This window comes from Lycium barbarum, chromosome 2 (assembly GCF_019175385.1).
Source record: "Lycium barbarum isolate Lr01 chromosome 2, ASM1917538v2, whole genome shotgun sequence".
NCBI lineage: Eukaryota > Viridiplantae > Streptophyta > Magnoliopsida > Solanales > Solanaceae > Lycium > Lycium barbarum.
Window position 1 is genome coordinate 142,779,921 of NC_083338.1, and position 19,443 is coordinate 142,799,363.

General features: G+C 36.4%; 2 protein-coding genes, 1 long non-coding RNA gene and 1 pseudogene across 5 annotated transcripts; 3 read left to right on the forward strand and 1 right to left on the reverse strand.

Moving 5' to 3' along the window:
* Nucleotides 1-604: 604 nt before the first annotated feature.
* On the forward strand, nt 605-1,578 carry LOC132629059 (G-type lectin S-receptor-like serine/threonine-protein kinase At4g27290; annotated as a pseudogene).
* A 132-nt stretch (nt 1,579-1,710) lies between these two features.
* On the forward strand, nt 1,711-6,659 carry LOC132629060 (G-type lectin S-receptor-like serine/threonine-protein kinase At4g27290). The gene is made up of 5 exons (XM_060344801.1): nt 1,711-1,891; nt 5,228-5,298; nt 5,692-5,891; nt 6,358-6,517; nt 6,609-6,659. Exons 1-5 carry the CDS (start codon nt 1,711-1,713, stop codon nt 6,657-6,659), a joined length of 663 nt encoding a protein of 220 aa, XP_060200784.1.
* Nucleotides 6,660-12,291: 5,632 nt separating this feature from the next.
* Nucleotides 12,292-15,352, forward strand: LOC132627727 (G-type lectin S-receptor-like serine/threonine-protein kinase At4g27290). 2 transcript variants are annotated; one of them, XM_060343284.1, is made up of 6 exons: nt 12,292-13,576; nt 13,721-13,950; nt 14,022-14,229; nt 14,354-14,591; nt 14,674-14,824; nt 14,913-15,352. In XM_060343284.1, the coding sequence occupies exons 1-6, from the start codon at nt 12,292-12,294 to the stop codon at nt 15,213-15,215; spliced, it is 2,415 nt and encodes an 804-aa protein (XP_060199267.1). In that variant the 3' UTR covers nt 15,216-15,352. The 2 variants fall into 2 exon arrangements, with proteins under 2 accessions (XP_060199267.1, XP_060199268.1); XM_060343285.1 differs by having other exon boundaries at nt 13,790-13,950.
* On the reverse strand, nt 12,803-19,251 carry LOC132627730 (uncharacterized). Of its 2 annotated transcripts, none has more exons than XR_009577966.1 (3): nt 19,002-19,251; nt 13,752-14,155; nt 12,803-12,972 (listed from the first exon to the last, which is right to left on the reverse strand). It is a non-coding gene; the product is annotated as an uncharacterized LOC132627730 (long non-coding RNA). The 2 variants fall into 2 exon arrangements; XR_009577965.1 differs by having other exon boundaries at nt 12,803-12,975.
* Between the last annotated feature and the right edge of the window lie 192 nt (nt 19,252-19,443).

Consider the following 19,443-nt stretch of genomic DNA (forward strand, 5'->3'; position numbering starts at 1 on the left):
GTACAAATAAATTAGAACTTTGATTCCTGAAAAATTCAGTAATATCTAAAATAAAAATCAAGTCGAATTATTCTATTTGAAGATGTAAGCGTGACCAACTGTTATAAAAGTTTATTGGGGTATCAAAATTACCCTTTACCAATCTAAACTTGTGCTTGGGCTACGACCCATCTAGTGAAGTTGTAATCGAGACACTGGTTGAAAACTATCTCCACACTCCATAATTTCCATTGATCACTCTTGAAGAAAGTCACTTTTGGTGTGAAAACTTTGTGACAAAAATCCAGATGACTAATGAATTATATATGTGAACCTGTCTTTTTGGAAAGGACATAGCCTACGGATACATATAAATTAGGCAGAAAATGACTTATCATATTAACATAACAATTTTCAAATTTCCATCTTGTTTTCTTCCGAAGTGGTCCATTTGTTTTACTAATCAAATCTTAGAAACAGCAAAGTCAGCACTTAGTGCCGTTGTCAAGAGGCTGTAAATATTTTAAAAATATGCTAGTCAGTTCACGTTGAATTTGGCTCTCAAGTCCAAATCATAGCCAGTATATAGGAGACCAAAGGCTTAGGTATCATCAAGGCATCAATAATGAATGCTAGTTTCTTCCTACTTTTTCTATTATTTTTCTACCCTTATAAACACAAGATTTATACTACGACGGATGTAATCACTGCAAATCAATTCATCATAGATGGTCAAACTGTGGTTTCATCCCGTGGAACCTTTAAGCTAGGATTTTTCAGCCCCAATGGTTCCTCAAAGAGATACATAGGGATATGGTACAAGCAAATTCTTCCTGTGCAAACAGTAGTATGGATTGCCAACAGAGAGAAACCACTCACCAATACATCTTCAATCGTTTTGAAGGTCACCAAGCCAGGAATACTTGCTCTTCTCAATGACAAAAAATGAAATAATATGGTTCACTAACACCTCATGATCAGTCCAAAATCCAGCAGCACAACTTTTAAATTCTGGTAATCTTGTTGTAAAAGATGCAAATGATGAAAATCCAGAAAATTACCTATGGCAGAGCTTCCATTTTCCTACTGATACACACTTGCCTGATATGAAGATTGGCAAGAATTTTCAAACTGGCCATGAGGCTTACCTTTTAACATGGAAGAACGATAATGATCCAACTCCAGGGGAATTCACTTTTCACGTTGATACTAGTGGATATCCACAGGTCCTCCTCAAATGTAGCACAAGTGTATCAGCTCGCTCAGGATCATGGAATGGTTTAAATTGGAGTTGGGCACCCGCACGACTACTAAAACTACACAACTCCAGTACAATAAGAGTTGTTTTTAACAAGGAGGAGGTTTACTATACTTTTTTTTTTCCGCATTAACAACTGGTTAACAAGAATAGTCCTAAATAGCAATGGTGATATACAATGCTTAACATGGGTGGATCGGACCAAGAGTTGGCATATTTACCTCAATTTACCTTCAGATACTTGTGATACATATAGCGTATGCGGTGCCTATGGGAGCTGTGACATAGATAATTCCCCTTTTTGTGGATGTTTGGATAAGTTTGTAGCTAAATATCCACAACAATGGGAAAATGGGGATTGGTCAGAAGGGTGTGTTCGGAAGACACCTCTCGATTGCAACAAGGAACATGCATTTCTAAAATATTCTGGAATCAAGTTGCCGGATACTAAGTACTCTCAGTATGATAGGACCATGACACTTGAAGGGTGTAGGAAAGTATGCTCAAGGAACTGCTCTTGCACAGCTTATTCAAGTCTAGACATAAGCAATGGAGACAAAGGTTGCTTGTTTTGGTTTGGGGAGTTGATTGATATCAGAAATCTGTTTGGAAGGGGCCAAGACATTTATATCAGGATGGATTCTTCAGAGCTAGGTATGAACTAATGTTCAAAAATTTCCAATGATGAATGTTACGTCCCGTATTTTTATACATTGGGACAACCCGGATTAGCTATGATAATTTAAGGCCAAGACTATTCCGGGATTTGAAGTCGGGACTTTTGACCTTTGATTTTATTCTGAGACATAAGTTATATATGAAATTGTGGGCATTGAACACTTAGGAAAAATTGGGACCACAATTCATAAAATTGGAATTAAAAATGTGGTGCAAAAATGCCTTGGTGGCCGTGTAAGTTGAAATGGTCCCACACCTTGTGTGGCCAATTTTAATTGGTCCCACACATTGTGTGGGCCAAAGACAACTAAGAGATATATGTGGACTTAAAAAGATGACTCTAAGTCATCTTTTCTCATTCCCACTTCAACACTTAGAAAGAAATAGCAAGACTTGAGAGCTCCATTCTTTTCCACTGTTTTCGGCCAAAGAGGGAGAAAACCAATCCCATTTCTAGCTTCTCTAAAATTATTTCTTTGGTATAGATCAACTATATTGAGGTCCCTAAGTAGCGTGGAAGAGTTGTTTGGGTCATCCAACCATTAGTTGTGCCATTTGCAAACCCTAGCTATTGGTGGAAGTGAAGAACAAAGGTAAAGTTTGATCTTGTTTATGTATTGTGAATCTTGTATGCATATTGTAGTATGCTAAAATGGATAGAAATCATGAAATATGGAATGTTGAAGTTGGGTTGTGTGTTTGGTATGTTGGTCGTGTGGGGTGTATGTGTGTGTTGTGTGATTGAGTTGATAAATTGGTTCTTTGTAGCTTGTTAATTGTTGTAGAGTGGAGAAGAGAATACAAATCGTCAATATATGTATACATGGATGTAATGTAGCCGTGTGTAGCCCCAAATGTTTGGCAAAGAATGAATTTATATCGCTTAGCGTCGTAATGGTTATTGTGATGACTTGTAGGTTGGAAATGAGAGTTAAATGTCCCGAATTGATATAGTAGGCGTCGCGGACTGATTTGGAGAACTTGGTGCACTTAATGCAATCCTTATATATAAGAATCATTAACATATGTATATGTGTAGTGGGGACGAATGTGAGTCTTATAATGTGTCGAAGATCGCTTTACTATCGTTTGGTATTTTAGTTATCGTCGATACGAATTCTAGTTTGGAAATGAGCTTTAAATGACTTAAGTTTGATATTGAGAATTTGTGGGCTGTTTTGAGGCTAGTTGTGCGTTTGACGTAAGTCGTACATTTTATGAAAATCATATCGTTCTATTGTGGATTGTGATACAAAACATGACTTGAAAATGAGGGAAGTGAAAAAAAAAGGGGCTGCTCGGCTAAGGGGATTGTTTTCGGCCAACATAGAGAAAAATTCTTGGCTTGTTGGAAAAATTATGTGAATTGTTTAGAATGTTCTTGAATGTTGTTAGTATGGATTTGGGTTGATAATCGAATGTATGAACGATATTGTGACTTGAATGTAAGCCATAGAATTGAATAATTGGAAAGTTGTCGAATGGCGTAAAAGAGAGCTACTATTATTATTTTGCCTTTCGAATTGGTTATCAATGTTACTAGGTTGGTTATTGTGGTTGTTGTTGTTGATTTTGAGCGAGATAAATTCTCGGGATGGCCTATTTACAGGGGAAGTGTTGCCGAATTTTCTGTAGAATTTAATGATTAGTTTGGAATGAATGGCTTAAGTGCCCTTAGCTAATGTTTGGTATTCGTTGGCGTAATTGTAGACCTTGGGGAGCCCGAGTCGTAGATCGGGATTTACTTAGATTGGCTATCTTGGAAGTGCGTTCGAGGTATGTAAGGCAACTTCCTTTCTTTGTGACATGTCTTAGTTTTCATAGGCTAAATTAGAGCCTTAAGGAAAATTCCAAATCCGAAATTCGAGCATGTTATGATCTGTATATGTTCTTTGGCACTCGTATGTATGATTTGACGAAATATGAACCTTTATGTATTTGAAAAATCGCTTTTCAAACTTTGCGCAAAAAGGTTTCACTTTAAAGAACTTCGAAATATCCGAATGCCATATCTTTCACAAAAATTCTCGGATTGCTCCAATATATTTTTATAAAAGTTTGCATTACACATAACGAGTATGTTTTCCATAAGCGGGCCCGACTTGGGTAGAAATCCCATCCGTGGGTCCCGCGACTCCCTGTATGTAATTCGGGAACTTTTGAAAGAATTTGTTAAGACTATTATTTCGATTTTTAAACATGATCATTTTACTTATGTTTGAATTTATGATAATGATTTTATGCATATGACTACTCACGACTCTATTCGTGCACCTTGTTATTTCCTTCGCCGAGTCCCGGGCCGGTTCTGTTATCGTGCGCATTTTGATATACTCCGGAGTTATGCTGTGTTTATGGTTCACCGAGGTACTCGCAAAAGAGGGTCAGGTTCCACCTATATTTGGTGTTATGCTGTGTATGGCGTTATGTTGTGATGTGATATGTGATGGGGATACGGAGATTTGAGACTTTCTGGTGTTATGCTGTGTTATGGCGCCATCAACGGGTGGGCGACCATATTCTTCTGTACCCGATGCATGACTTACATGTTTTTGAAAGTAAACAAATTTTGATATGTTGGATTTGCACTTATGTTTGATACTTCCATTTCGTTTATATCTCAGATTTGCTTTCTGTACATTCTGCTTTGCATACTCAGTACATATTTCGTACTGACCCCCTTTCTTCGGGGGCTGCGTTTCATGCCCGCAGGTACAGACGCACAGTTTGGTGATCCTCCAGTCTAGGACACCCTCTTCTGCCGTTGGAGTGCTCTTCTCATTTCAGAGCACACATTTTGGTATACATTTTGTTCGTTGTGTATGTACATATTTGTTCAGGGGTACGGCAGGGCCCTGTCCCGCCATATGATTCGTTTGGTCTGTTAGAGGTCTGTAGACGTATTTGTGGGTGTGTGTGCCTGCTTCAGTGCAGTTGTGTTTATATGATCTCTTTCGTTATGGCAGCCTTGTCGGCGTGCGTTTTGTATATGTTTTGGGCCGTTGTGCCATTTGATAGCCTTGTCGGCTTTTGACATATTTGATAGCCTTGCCGGCTTTTTGATATATGTATATGTATATGTTTGCGCTGAAATGTGTCTAATAAAGTTTGATATAGTTTGAGACGGCATATAACAGTTATAGCCATATATGCTGTTTGTATGAGATTCGATGTGGGTAGGTATGTCAGGGTGCCCAAGTAGGGCACTAGTCACGGCCTACGGGGTTGGGTCGTGACAATGAATTTTAAACTTAGTTTTTCAACATTTGGAGATCGTATTCTGCAAAATTAGTGTACTATCTCGATTTGCAGTGGCTGATAAAAAGCATTGGTTTGTAGTATCTGAGGCAGGTTTGAATAGAAAGAAGGCACAGATACTCACGGTGAGTTTCTCATTGTTGATGGCAATGATTCTGCTAGGCCTGATTCTGTTGTTTTACATACGGAAAAGGAAAAATCAACTGAAACTCGAAGAAGATTTTGAGATGCCAGTGTTCCAATTGTCGACAATAACAAGTGTCACAAATAACTTTTCAATCAATAACAAGATCGGAGAGAGCGGATTTGGACATGTTTACAAAGTATAAATTGTAAATTTGAGATGTTGCTCACATCATTCAAAATCCCGCCGCACCTGTGTCGATCTGACATGATTACGGTGTTGGTGTTTGAGCTACATTAGATTTGGTCACCTTAACTTGGGTGCTTTGACTAAACTGGTCAAGAAGTATAAGATTGATGGGGTATCTGTTTTAATTTTGGATTATGTCATATAGGGGGTGCTGGAAGAGGGACAGGAAATTGCCTTAAAGAGGCTCTCAAGGACTTCCATGCAAGGACTTGATGAATTCAAGAACGAAATTATCTATATTTCCAAGCTTCAGCATCGAAATTTTGTGAGGCTTATGGGTTGTTGCATACAAGGGGAAGAAAAGATGTTGATCAATGAATACATGCCTAACAAAAGCCTGAATTCGTACATATTTGGTTTGGATTTCTTATCTCCTACACAAGCTAAAATTAGTAATATTGCTTTGTCCTATAAGCCAAAACATGCACATTTATGCCCAAGGCAAAAGCACCTTCACGGAAACAACTAATCAGAAAGCTTATTTTGTAGACCAAACAAATAACAAATTACTTGATTGGCCAAAGCGTTTCGACATTATAAACGAAATTGCTCGTGGCCTATTGTATCTCCATCAAGATTCTTGACTATGAATTATCCACAGAGACCTTAAAGCAAGCAATGTTTTGCTAGATATAGAAATGAATCCAAAATTATCAGACTTTGGCATGGCCAGAAGGGCTGCTAGAAATGAGATGGGAGCAAAAATGCGCCATGTGGTTGGCACATAGTAAGAATCTCTAATATCATACAAAGTACTCTTAGATGACATCTCACTTTCTTTATTCTCTTGGTGTTGTTTTTGTTGGCACAGGGGCTATATGTGCCTAGAATATGTAATAGATGGGATTTTCTCGGTAAAATCAGATGTGTTTAGCTTTGGCGTCTTGGTGTTAGAGATTGTGAGTTGCAAGCGAAATAGAGGATTTGTCCATCAAGATGACAACCTTAACCTTCTTGGTTATGTAAACACTGTATAATCTGTCTGTATTACCCACATAACTCTTTTTTTTTTCTAAGAACAGATGGAATTTGTCATGATCTATATGATCTTAACTTAAACAGGCATGGAAGCTTTACAAAGATGATAGGTCCATGGAACTAATTGATGAGTAGCTAGCTAATTCTTACGATATTTCTCAAGCTTTAAGATCAATCCAAGTGGGTTTATTATGTGTGAAACGACGTCTCGATGATAGACCAAGCATGTCTTTTGTGGTTCTGATGTTGGCTAATGAGAGCCTACAGCCAAAAGCGAAAGAACCAGGGGTTTTCACAGAACGAAACGCATTTGATGAAGCAAAATCAGGATTGCAGAGAGCCAGTTCAAAAAATGAAGTCACAATGACATCGTTAGATCCTCGGTAAAGTTTGAAAGATGACTATTTTGACTTGTGTGCACATGAATACGAAAAATATATTGGAACTTTGATTCCTGAGAAGTACAGTAGTTTTTGAAATAAAACATCAACTTGAATTTTTCTACTTGTAGATGTTATCTACTTATGGATGAAATATAATTTAGATATGTTTCTTATATCTCGAAAATTACTGCAAACAAATGCCAGGTCTTTAATTGGAGAAGGGTAAACGGGCGGACACATTATCCATTTTTATTAAACACCCAAATGCATGGCCTAGTGGTCATTGAATCGGGTAGAAAATCATGAAATCTCAAGTTCAAATTCTAGCGAAGGTAAAAACACTAGGTGATTTCTTCGCATATATCCAACCCTTGGATAACTGACTTATTCGGTACCTGTGCTGGTTGGAAGAAGCAGTATCACGTGACTTTAGTTGAGGTGCATAAAAACTAGCAGATTAGATATAATACATATACAAACATACATACACAGATTAAATGAGTTGTATCCCCGGCCGACTGTTATAAAGGTTTATTGGGGTATCAAAATTACCCTTCACCAATCTAAACTCGTGCTTCGTGCTACGACCCAGCTAGTGAAGTTGTAATCGAGACACTAGTTGAAAACTATCTGTTATACCCCATTTCAACCGAAGTCAAAATAGTTTACAACATTTCGGTAATTCCGGGATTAATTAAAGTTAAGGAGTCGCCACCTAATTTTTATGGTGAATTAGGACACCTAAAGTTATATAAAGTACATGTCTAAAGTTAACTCCGTTTTAAAACCTAAAGGGAAGGTATTAAGCATTCTTTAAGATCCATTAACAATGGTTAACCGACCAGACTTAAATTAATTAAATTAGGCTAGCAAAATGTGAGCGTAAAAATGTTTAAAGCACGAGTGTTAAGAGGGAACTAGTTAAATTAATTTAGACAAAACATTTGTATCAGTTCCTTTTATAAAGCTCATCTTGTAAAATCAATTCCCTCATTTGCAAATTATACTAATGATAACCTTTAATCTTTATTGAAAATATTAAGTTTTGTCATGGAAGCGATTATGAAACATTGAAAGAAATTAAGATGTCTCTACTTATGTTCAAAGAAAGATCAGACTTGTTAGAAAAATGAAGGTTTTTGATAAAATACGTTCCTTTGGTGAAAACATTTAAGCGAAGTCCAACATTAAATAACTAGTCCATTGTGTATTAGCTAGAGTAAAATATCAAATGAAACTTATGAAGTAACCAAAGTCTTCGTAGTAAATTACTCAACAACAGACAAAGGTTAGTCACATAAGAAAACTTAATCACACCATCAGATAAACAAAATGGTAACATGAAATGACAAGAGCCATTTCGGTGTTCACGAAGGGGTGGCAACGTTCTGCAATTTTCCGCTCAAGCAAAGTAAGAGAGTAAGTGAATGGTGTGCGGACTTCCGTAAGTGGTGTCGTTGAGTCTCAAAGTGAAACTCTTCGGCTCCGGTGTTCATGCCAAAAAAAGAAATAACAAAGTTAGGGGGAAGATCTTATTCTTAATCAGAAAGCAACGAACCAAGGAATGCGGATTCCAAGTAATAGATCATAACATGCTTCTAACATTAAAATATAGGAAGATGACATCTCTTTTTGCATATTCGAACAGATTCAGGACATCGAATAAAACGGATACGACTAATGGTGATAGACACAAAAGTAGATATAATTTCTGAGGAAAATAGACACCTCCAAAAATGACTACTGAATAACACATTGAATCACACTTTAAAATAAGACAAGCAAGTTTCAACTAATTCATCATTCGGGATTTCAAGAAGCTTAAAGACAAGACTTCTACTGTTTTTGCAGCGAGGTTAGAAGGCCATAACTTCAGCTATTATTGCAGGCGACAAACGTATTTCCTTTAATCATTTTCTAAATGGATATGGATGAGCATTTTTTAAATGAAGTCTCTAAGAAGACTTATAGTTGACTTTTAACCATACAAAATCCTAGTAATCATAATTTGTAAAGTAAGTAAAAGAACTTTTTGACTAACAAACCAGAACGTATTCCTAGATAAAGAGATTGAGCAGTTGAATGAAGTAGTTGAGGGGAATTTAATTCATGACTCTTTGACATATAATACAAGTGATACTTAACTAGAAATGTTCCCTATAGTCATATGACATGAACATAGTTCCTATTCTGAATAAATTCTTACACATACTCCAAAACTAGATTCTTACTACTGAAAGAAATCCTAATACACGTCCTAGCCAGGAAATATGTTGAACAAAAAGGATAAGATTTCATACTCGAAACATGATACAAGGCAGGCGGGTAAAAACAGAATCAGTAAATCAGATTTCTAAAAAGCATTCTTGGCTCTTTGTGGTATTCTTCGTTTGACCAAATTTTTTAACAGAAGAGATAGATGAGCGGTCAAGATATTGATATCGAAGTTACACAAAAATGATGGAACAAGTCTGATTAAGGCTAGAAAGATCTGAAAGTTTAGCCAAAAATGATAGAGGTGGCGGCGTTAGAAGAGTTAGGAATTAGGTTTAGAAAAGTTCGAAAGCGGCTAAAATGTGTGTGTTGTTAAATGACATTTTGTTGGGCTGGTCTTACACGAATTGGGTCTCAGCCCAAGTGGATTTTAGGACTGATTTTGGGCTAGAATGGACAGATTTTGGGTGAAGACATTTGGCCCGTGTATGTGGCTGAACTCCTTTCTTCCTTTTACTTCCTTGGGCTTCTAATTTAGATTCAACTAAATTCTTTTCACCATATTATAATATATACGGGGCAATTCGCAAAATTGCCCTTTTTTTGGGGTGGTATTTAAATTTTGCCCCTCATATTTATGGTCTTTAAATTTTGCCCTTCGGCTAAAATTCATATGTTCCAGGTTCGAACTCCCGCTCAGTCAAAAATTTTAAAAAAAATTGCAAAGTAGAGTTTAAATTTCGCTATACCCCCTTCGGCAGACTTTTAGTCATGTTTTACTAAAAGTCTGCCGGAGGGGGCAGACTTTGCCTTGAAGCATATATATGTATATTTTTTTTAACTTTTCAAGGTAAACTTTTAGTAATGTCTTAACTAAAAGTGTGCCCCATAAAACATAACTAAAAGTATGCCCCATAAAGCGTAAGTTTTCCTTAAGGCATAACTAAAAGTTTGCCTTAAGGCATAACTAAAAGTTTGCCTTATAAGGCAAAGTTTAAATTTTGCTATGCCCCCTCCGGCAGACTTTTAGTTGTGTTTAACTAGAAGTCTGCCGGAGGGGGCAGACTTTTAGTTGTGTTTAACTAAAAGTCTGTCGGAGGGGGCAGACTTTTAGTTGTGTTTACCTAAAAGTCTACCCCCTCCGGCAGACTTTGCCTTGAAGCATATATATATATATATATATATATATATATTACTTTTCAAGGTAAACTTTTAGTTATGCCTTAACTAAAAAGTGTGCCCCAAAGACATAACTAAAAGTATACCCATAAGGCGGAACTTTTCCTTAAGGCATAACTTAAACTTTGCCTTATAAGGTAAAGTCTATGCCTTAAGAAAAGTTCTTGCCTTATGGGGCATAATTTTGTTATGCCTTAACTAAAATTCTGCCCCATAAGGCATAACTAAACTATGTCTTAGGAAAAATTCTGCCTTATGGGGTAGACTTTTAGTTATGCCGGATCCGGCATAACTTTAGCTTTTCCTTAAAGATTGTATGCTGGATCCGGCATACACTCCCCCAGTCCTGCCTTGCGAAATCATTTTTTTATTTTATGCCTGAGCGGGGGTTCGAACCCAGAACTTCATGTATTCGCCCACCTTTCCAAGCAAAGGGCAAAACTTAAAGACCACAAATATGAGGGGCAAAATTTAAAGACCACAAATTTGAAGGGCAAAATTTAAAGACCACCCCAAAAGAAGGGCAATCCGCGCAAAAAAATGATATATACGTAGCTAATAATGCTAATGGTGACATTAGTAATAATAATAACAATAGTAAATAGTAATAATAATAATAGTAGGATTTATAATAATAATAATAATAATAATAATAACAACATCAACAACAGTAATAGTGAAAATAAGCTACTTTGATCTATAGAAGCTCTAAAATATGAATTGGAAGAAAGGAGGATAAAAAATGAGTGTCAACACTATCTCCATAATTCGCCAGTCCAAGATTAATTATGTTATCTCAGAGTAGCCATATTCCCTTTTCTCTTTAAGCAGCGAGATTTATTTTTCTCTTTTTTTTTTTTTAATAAAAAAAAAGTGTTTATGAAATTTCCTATACAAATGGGTATATTAACAAGGGAAAATTAGTCAAATCATATTTTCTTAACATTTATGATAATGAGATAGAATTGTTACAAAGAAATCAAAATAAGGAAAGCGAATGTAATACCGTATACCACAACTAATTTAGTGTTATGAAACAAATTATTGTGGGTGGTTTCAAATTTATCCCAAATGTAACAGCATATTTTGGAGCGCCATGTAATTTTTTTCATGCAAAATATTAAAATTCAGGTGAAATTTGCTTTTTAGTTAACTTGACCAATATTGAATGACTTTTATGTGACAAAAAATAGAAAAATAATTGGGTGGTAAATTTTAAAATTGATGATTTTTAAGCAAAAAAATTAAAAAAAGTGTTGTGATAAATTTAAAATTGAATGACCTTTTATATCATAAAAATAAAATATTTTTATATAATTAACTCAAAGTTAGAGGACCATCTATGAGATCTACTCAAAAATATCTTAACGAATTATGGTCTCCATATAATAAAATTGGTTTAAAAGTTTGATAAACAGAAAATGTGAAAGAAAAAAAAACGTAAAAAATACTACGGAGTAATGAAAGGGGAAAAAAAAGAGCAAGGGAAACAGAGTTAGAGAAAAACAGGGGAATGGGAGCAGGTGGCAAGTTTTGGTGTGTGGAAAACTTTGGGACAAAATTTCAAATAACTAGACACTTCTGTCGCTTTTGTTTGTATCCTCCTCAAAAGTCAGGTCTTTTTGGAATGGACATAGCCTCCACATACAAATATATTAGGCAGAAGATGACATCATATTAACATAAGATTTCTGAAATTTCCATCTTGTTTCCTTCCGAAATGGTCCATTTGTTTTACTAATCAAATGTTAGAAATAGCAGTCACCACTAGTACAGTGGTCCGGAGGCTGCTTTTTTTTTTTTTTTCATCCAGAGGCTGCTTTTTAAAACAAATAATGAAAATTCCATCCTTATTTCTTAAGAGCCTGTGAATATTCAAACACGTAAGTTCCACACTGCAAACAGCATATTCGTGGAATTTGGGTCTCAAAGTCTCCATCATAGTCAGTACATAGGTGACCAAAGACTTGAGCATCAACAGGGACTCAATAATGGAAGCTAGTTTCTTCCTACTTTTTCTATTGTCTTTCTACTCTACTATACACAAGATTTCTACTACAACGGATGTAATCACTACCAATCACTCCATCAGAGATGGTGAAACTGTTGTTTCATCTGGTGGAATATTTGAAATGGGATTTTTCAGCCCCAGTGGTACCTCAAGGCGATATATTGGGATATGGTACAAGCAAATTCTTCCGGTACAGACAGTTGTATGGGTTGCCAACAGAGAAAAACCACTCATGAGTACATCTTCAGTTGCTTTGAAGGTCACCAAGCCGGGAATACTTGCCCTTCTCAATGACAAGAATGAAATTATATGGTCCACTAACACCTCAAGATCAATCCAAAATCCAGTTGCACTTCTTTTAGATTCTGGTAATCTTGTTGTAAAAGATGCAAATGATGGCAACCCACAAAATTTCCTCTGGCAGAGCTTCAATATTCCTACTGATACGCACTTGCCTGGTATGAAGCTTGGCAAGAATTTTAAAACTGGCCATGAGAGTTACCTTTCAGCATGGAAGAACGATAATGATGCAGCTCCAGGAGAATTCACTCGTCACATTGACCCTACTGGATATCCACAGGCCCTCACCAAGCGTGGCACAAGAGTATCAGTCCGTGCAGGACCATGGAATGGTTTTCGATGGAGTGGGATACCTAAACAACTACTAACACAAAGCAACATTTATACATTTCAATTTATTTTCAATGAGGAGGAGGTTTACTATATTTTTTCTATCATTAACAGTTCGGTTTTATCACGACTAGTCGTGACTAGCAATGGTTATATACAACGATTAACATGGGTGGATCGTACAAAGAGTTGGCATATGCACTACAATTTACCTTCGGACAACTGTGACACATATAGCTTATGCGGTGCCTATGGGAGCTGTGACATAGAAAATTCTCCTATTTGTGGATGTTTGGAAAAGTTTGTAGCTAAATATCCACAACAATGGGAAAAGGGAGATTGGACAGAAGGGTGTGTTCGGAGGACATCCTTAGATTGCAAAAAGGAACATGTATTTCTAAAATATTCTGGAATCAAGTTGCCGGATACTAAGCACTCTCAGTACAATAAAACCATGACACTCGAAGGGTGTAAGCAAGTATGCTCCAGGAACTGCTCTTGCACAGCTTATTCAAGTCTAGATATAAGCAATGGAGAGAAAGGTTGCTTATTTTGGTTCGGGGAGTTGATTGACATCAAAAAGCTGGCTGAAAGAGGGCAAGACATTTACATCAGGATGGATTCTTCAGAGCAAGGTAAGAACTTGTTTAAGAAATTTCCCATGACATGTTTCTTTTCACCTTAGGTTTTCAACACATCGATATTGTTTATGAGAAATTAGTGACCTATCTCGATTTGCACTGGCTGATAGAAAAAATTGATTACATTATTTGAGGCAGGTTCAAATAGAAAGAAGGCAAAGATACTCACAATGATTTTCTCGTTGTTGATGGCAATGTGTCTGCTAGGCCTGATTCTGTTCTTGTACAGACGGAAAAAGAAGAAGAAACTGAAACACAAAGAAGATTTTGAGCTGCCACTGTTCCAACTATCGACAATAACAAAAGCCACAAATAACTTTTCAGTAAACAACAAGATTGGAGAGGGTGGATTTGGACCCGTATACAAGGTATACACTGCAAAATTCTTGGAATAGTAACCAGTTAATGCTATCTACTGATATACTTTTGCCATTTCTAGGGAGTGCTGGAAGGACAAGAAATTGCTGTGAAGAGACTATCAAGGTCTTCCATGCAAGGACTTGATGAATTCAAGAACGAAGTTATCTACATTGCCAAGCTTCAGCATCGGAATCTTGTGAGACTTTTGGGTGGCTGCATTCAAGAGGAGGAAAAGATGTTGATCTATGAATACATGCCTAACAAAAGCCTGAATTCATATATATTTGGTTTGGATTTCTAACCTACTAAACAAGCTAAAATGATTAATACTTTGATCTATTCGTGATAACATGAATTTAGACCAACAAACCACGTTTATAAAAACTGCTAACAAGAAAGCTTATTTTGTAGATCAAATGAAGAACAAATTACTTGATTGGCCAAAGCGTTTCCACATCATAAACGGAATTGCTCGTGGCTTATTGTATCTCCATCAAGATTCTCGACTACGGATTATCCATAGAGACCTTAAAGCAAGCAATGTTTTGCTAGATATAGAAATGAATCCAAAGATATCAGATTTTGGCATTGCCAGAAGTGTTGCAGGAAATGAGATGGGAGCAAAAACACGTCATGTGGTTGGGACATAGTAAGTGTCTCTAATATAATACAAAGTGCTCTCATTTGACATCTCGCTTCTTTAATTCTCTTGGTGTTGTTTTTTGGCACAGTGGCTACATGTCCCCTGAATATGCACTAGATGGGATCTTCTCGGTAAAATCAGATGTCTTTAGCTTTGGCGTCTTGGTGTTAGAGATTGTGAGTTGCAAGAGAAATAGAGGATTTGTCCATCAAGATCACAACCTTAACCTTCTTGGTCATGTAAGCACTGTATAATCTGTATTACAAACATTTTTTTCTTTACAGCAGATGGAATTTGTCATGATCCATATGATCTAAACTTAAACAGGCATGGAAGCTTTACAAAGATGGTAGGTCCTTGGAACTAATTGATGAGCAGCTAGCCGATTCTTGTGATATTTCTCAAGTTTTAAGATCAATCCAAGTGGGTTTATTATGTGTGCAACAATGTCCAGATGATAGACCAAGCATGTCTTCTGTGGTTCTGATGTTGGCTAATGAGAGCCTACTGCCAAATGCTAAAGAACCGGGATTTTTCACAGAACGAAACGTATTTGATGAAGCAAAATCAGAACTGCAGACAGCCAGTTCCAAAAATGAAGTCACAATCACATCTTTAGATCCTCGATAGAGTTTGACAGGATAACTATTTTGACTTGTGTGTACATGAATAGGAAAAATATATTAAAACTTTGATTGTTGGGAAATACAATAGATTTTGAACTAAAACATCATGTTGAATTTTTCTACTTGAAGATGTTATCTACTTATGGATGAATTTTTTTATATATTTTTATTGTTCTTTAAATATATAATCTAGATATGTTTCTATATCTCGACCCTAATGCAGACAAAAGCTAGGTACTTAAGTGCAGAAGGGTATGCAGGCGTCCATTATCCCATTTTTCATAAGCATCCAAAGGTGTGGCCTAGTGTTCAATGAAGCTGGTTGACAAGCATGAGATCTCAGGTTCAAATTCCAGCGAAGGTAAAACGCTAGGTGATTTCGTCTTCATCTGTTCAATCCTTGGATACTAGAGTGACTCGTCGTTATATGTGCTAGTTGGAAGTAGTAGGTACCACGTGGATTTAGACGAGGTGCGCATAAGCTGGCCCGGACACCACGATTATCAAGAAAAATGTTTCTTATATCACAAAAATGCTAAAGTTCCAATAATAATTTCAGGGATTTTGAATTGGTAATTTTTCCTTTTGCAGAGAATAGCAACCTATTTGCATCAACAAATTTCATAAGTAGATATGTTTAATGAATTTTATTTTTGATACTTTGAAGAAATAGAAGGATTTGCGATTAATACACACACAACTGATCTAAACTTTAGCCAAAGCAATGGATCCATCCTTCACCATTTAAATAGTAGACAAATGTCTGTGACAGAATTCGAACCCGTGACATGCGTCTAACCCACATGAGGCATGCACTTTTACCCCTAGACCAAAGCCCTGAGGGCAATAATATACAGGATCTTCTCTCAATCCCTTCTATCATGCCAATAACTTCCTTTAGCATAACTTTGAAACTAGTTGAGGATCCCCTAGTCATTACAGTAGGAGATTTGAAATTGAATAGCTATATCTACGTAGGTTCATTCGAAACAAAGGCAGAGAGGAAGTTTAGGATTATTAAAAGACCTGGACTAGCTTAGACTTATTATAGGGTTAATTCGACCAATGATGGCAAAGCAAGCAAGCTAACTATGCATCGGAAAGCAAGCCTTCGACATCACTAGTGGCCAAGCCCTATACCTCTACCACTGCCTTGAGCCCTTGATCAATGAGTGGGGCATGCTAAACCTACGTCAACAATCAATGGGGCGTCTCTCCATCTTATGCATCTTCTAGTGCAATGACTGAGCTAGTGTGACTGGATCCCTCAATCCCTCTTACAAAGTAAACTTTCCTTCTTTTTGTTATTTTCAAACGATTGTAAAGTTTATTATTATTTCTTATTTTGCCATAAATAAAGTTTGTAATATTTAAATCTTCAATTTGGGGTCAAAGTAGGGTCAAGCTTGTTATAAAAAAGAATGGGGATATCCCACTGCAATGTTTCTAATACTACTTTAGAATAAATAGCTTTTTAACGTAAGTAATGGAGAAAGATATGGGAACTAACAAAAAGAAAAGAGTATCTCTTTAAGAAAATGTGATTTAATTGATTCTCAAAGAACTGTTTCCATTTGCTTTTCCCATCCACTTGTGTACAAGCAAGTCTATCAGTTTTCTAATGAGTTTAAGATCTATGCACTGACAATATGGCATATATCTATGCAATAAGATCACTTATCAGATAATTATGAGTAAATTTCTGAGATAAGCATTAATTGGTAACCTGATAAAAATAGTAGTTAACTTATTTTTTTTGATTAAGCACCGGGTGTCCGGGTCTCTTTGAGCCCCGACTAATCCCGAGGGTGCACAGGCCCTCGGCAAGGAGTTTCCCGCAAGTGCACCACGGGTAATTCAGGGTTTTACCCCAGTCCGATGGCCCTCAGAAATTGTTTACACCCAGTGGGTTTCGAACTTGAGACCTTGAAAGGATAGTAGTTAACTTATTATCACAGGTGAAATTGTACTGATAGTGTAAGCAAAACTTTAAATGTCATGGTATTTAAAATCCATTCTCAAATAAGAACTTGACATTTCTCTAACCCTCCAAATAAATATGTATACTATTTCTTATTATATTTTGATTATATTGCTAACGTCGAACCAGGTGACCTAGAATTTTAAGGTAATAGGTGCTCCACTGCCTATAATGTAAGGGTTGACACCATCTACTTCAAGAAAAAGTTGATGATGAAAAAAAAAATCTTAAGTAGGCGTTTGGTCATGAAAATCAAATATTTTCCACTGTTTTTGGAATTTTGAAGTTGGAGTTGAAGATGGAATTGTGTTTGGTTATAGATTTTGCAAAGAATATTTGGTTGTTTGAATATACTGAAAATGTATTCAGTATGGAGGAAAACATTTTCCGGAAGCTGTTTTTCAATTTTCTCATGTCGTTTAGTAAAACAATTTGGAAAATATTTTCTTTAAGAAAAAAAGTTCCTTAAAAATAAGGAAAATGACTTCCCTAATGAAAGTAAGGAAAACAAGTCTCACAAGTGACATTCCACCAACCACCCTAGCCTCCCACCACCCCTCCAACCCCCCCCCCCCACCCCCCACCCCCCTCCAAAAAAGATTAATTTTTTTTAATAAAGTTTTTAATTATAAAATCCTTATAAAATTAAAATAAAATATAAGAAATAGAAAATTTGAAGGGGAGTCTTGGCGTAACTGGTAAAGCTGCTGCCATGTGACCAGGAGGTCACGGGATCGAGCCGTGGAAACAGCCTCTTGTAGAAGTGCAAGATAAGGCTGCGTACAATAGACCCTTGTGGTCCGGCCCTTCCCCAGACCCCGCACATAGCGGGAGCTTAGTGCACCAGGCTGCCCTTTATAAAAAATAGAAAATTTAAGAAGGGGGTTGGGTGGGGCGGTGTGGGGTGTGGCGGGGTTGGGGTGAGTGGTGGTGTGGGGTAGGGTTGGGTGACGATGAAGTGTGTTCGAGGGCAGTGGTTGAGTGCTTCGGGTGGTGGTGGGGTTGGTGGAGCTTGGATGACTATTTTCCCAAAAATGTTTTCTACTAACCAACCGAACATAAGAAAATAAGTAAGAAATTCACTTATTTTCCTCCATACCGAACACACCCTGAAAGTGAAAACAGGGTTTTAGGTGTTTTCCAAATTTCACATACATTTGTATTTGAAATTTTCATGGTCATACGCTGATTTTCAAATAAAGTGAAAAAAAAATCGATAGAAAAAAGTGAAAAATTCTCATGGCCAAACGGGTCTTGCAAACCATCATGTATACTATAATTACAAAAAAATTCTTCACAGTGGTCATGTATGAGTTTTCACATTTTGGAAAACATGATTTTTTTTTTTTAAAAACATAAACAGTGCATTTTTATTAAGACTTGTATGAGTTTTCACATTATGGAAAAGATTATAATAGCACACTATTAAGACTTGCAAAATACTTCTGGCTCTACATAATATAAATTAAAAACCATTGACAAATTCCTATTGGACCATGTCTCTCTATCAACAACAAGGTAATGACAAAACATTATATTCACACATCTTCTAGACTAAATTAAATCCTAACTATTTAAGTTTTTCGAAGATAAAAAAAGGAAAAACTTACGAATTTGTGAGCCGAAAGCAATGTGTAAATAAGCACGAGTTTATGAATTGACGCAACTCAAATCATCGCAAATGTAATTGTAGAATCACAACTCCATTGCACACTAATTTGCCCCAAACATCACAATCATCAAAAAAAGCAGCCAAGAATTTTACGAAAATAAGTAGCTCTATAGAGTAGAAAAGGAGAGGCCACTGACCGAGATTTTTGGGCAGATGCCCGAGATGGAGTCGACAAACCTGACAAGTTTCAGAGTAAAGCTAATCGTAATTTGTGAGAAAATGGAGGGGGAAGGAAGAGATTGAGCGAAATAAAGGAAAAAGGTTAGCTATTCTGTTTAAAAGAAAATGACATGTGTATTTTCAGATCAAATTTAAACATAATATTATATTCTTATTAGTGAAAAGGTGCAAATATAACTCTGTGATTTACCGCAGATATATTTCTCATTAAAAAAAGTGTTGCATATATACCTATGTCGTTATATAAATGATGTAAATATACCCTTTTCGCTGATAGAATTTAAACAAAAATTATTTAGCTTGTTGTTTAATTAAAAAAATATCACGTGGCTTTAAAAAAATAAGTCAACCTATTTTTTTTGGTAGACTTTTTTCTAAAGCAATGTGGTAATTTCTTTC

Coding starts and splice junctions, on each gene's coding strand:
- LOC132629060 (XM_060344801.1), top strand. CDS start 1,711: ATGACACTTGAAGGGTGTAGGAAAGTATGCTCAAGGAACTGCTCTTGC. Junction 1,892..5,227: donor GATGGATTCTTCAGAGCTAG/GTATGAACTAAT, acceptor CTCGATTTGCAG/TGGCTGATAAAAAGCATTGG. Junction 5,299..5,691: donor AGAAGGCACAGATACTCACG/GTGAGTTTCTCA, acceptor TATGTCATATAG/GGGGTGCTGGAAGAGGGACA.
- LOC132627727 (XM_060343284.1), top strand. CDS start 12,292: ATGGAAGCTAGTTTCTTCCTACTTTTTCTATTGTCTTTCTACTCTACT. Junction 13,951..14,021: donor GATTTGGACCCGTATACAAG/GTATACACTGCA, acceptor TGCCATTTCTAG/GGAGTGCTGGAAGGACAAGA. Junction 14,230..14,353: donor CCTGAATTCATATATATTTG/GTTTGGATTTCT, acceptor CTTATTTTGTAG/ATCAAATGAAGAACAAATTA.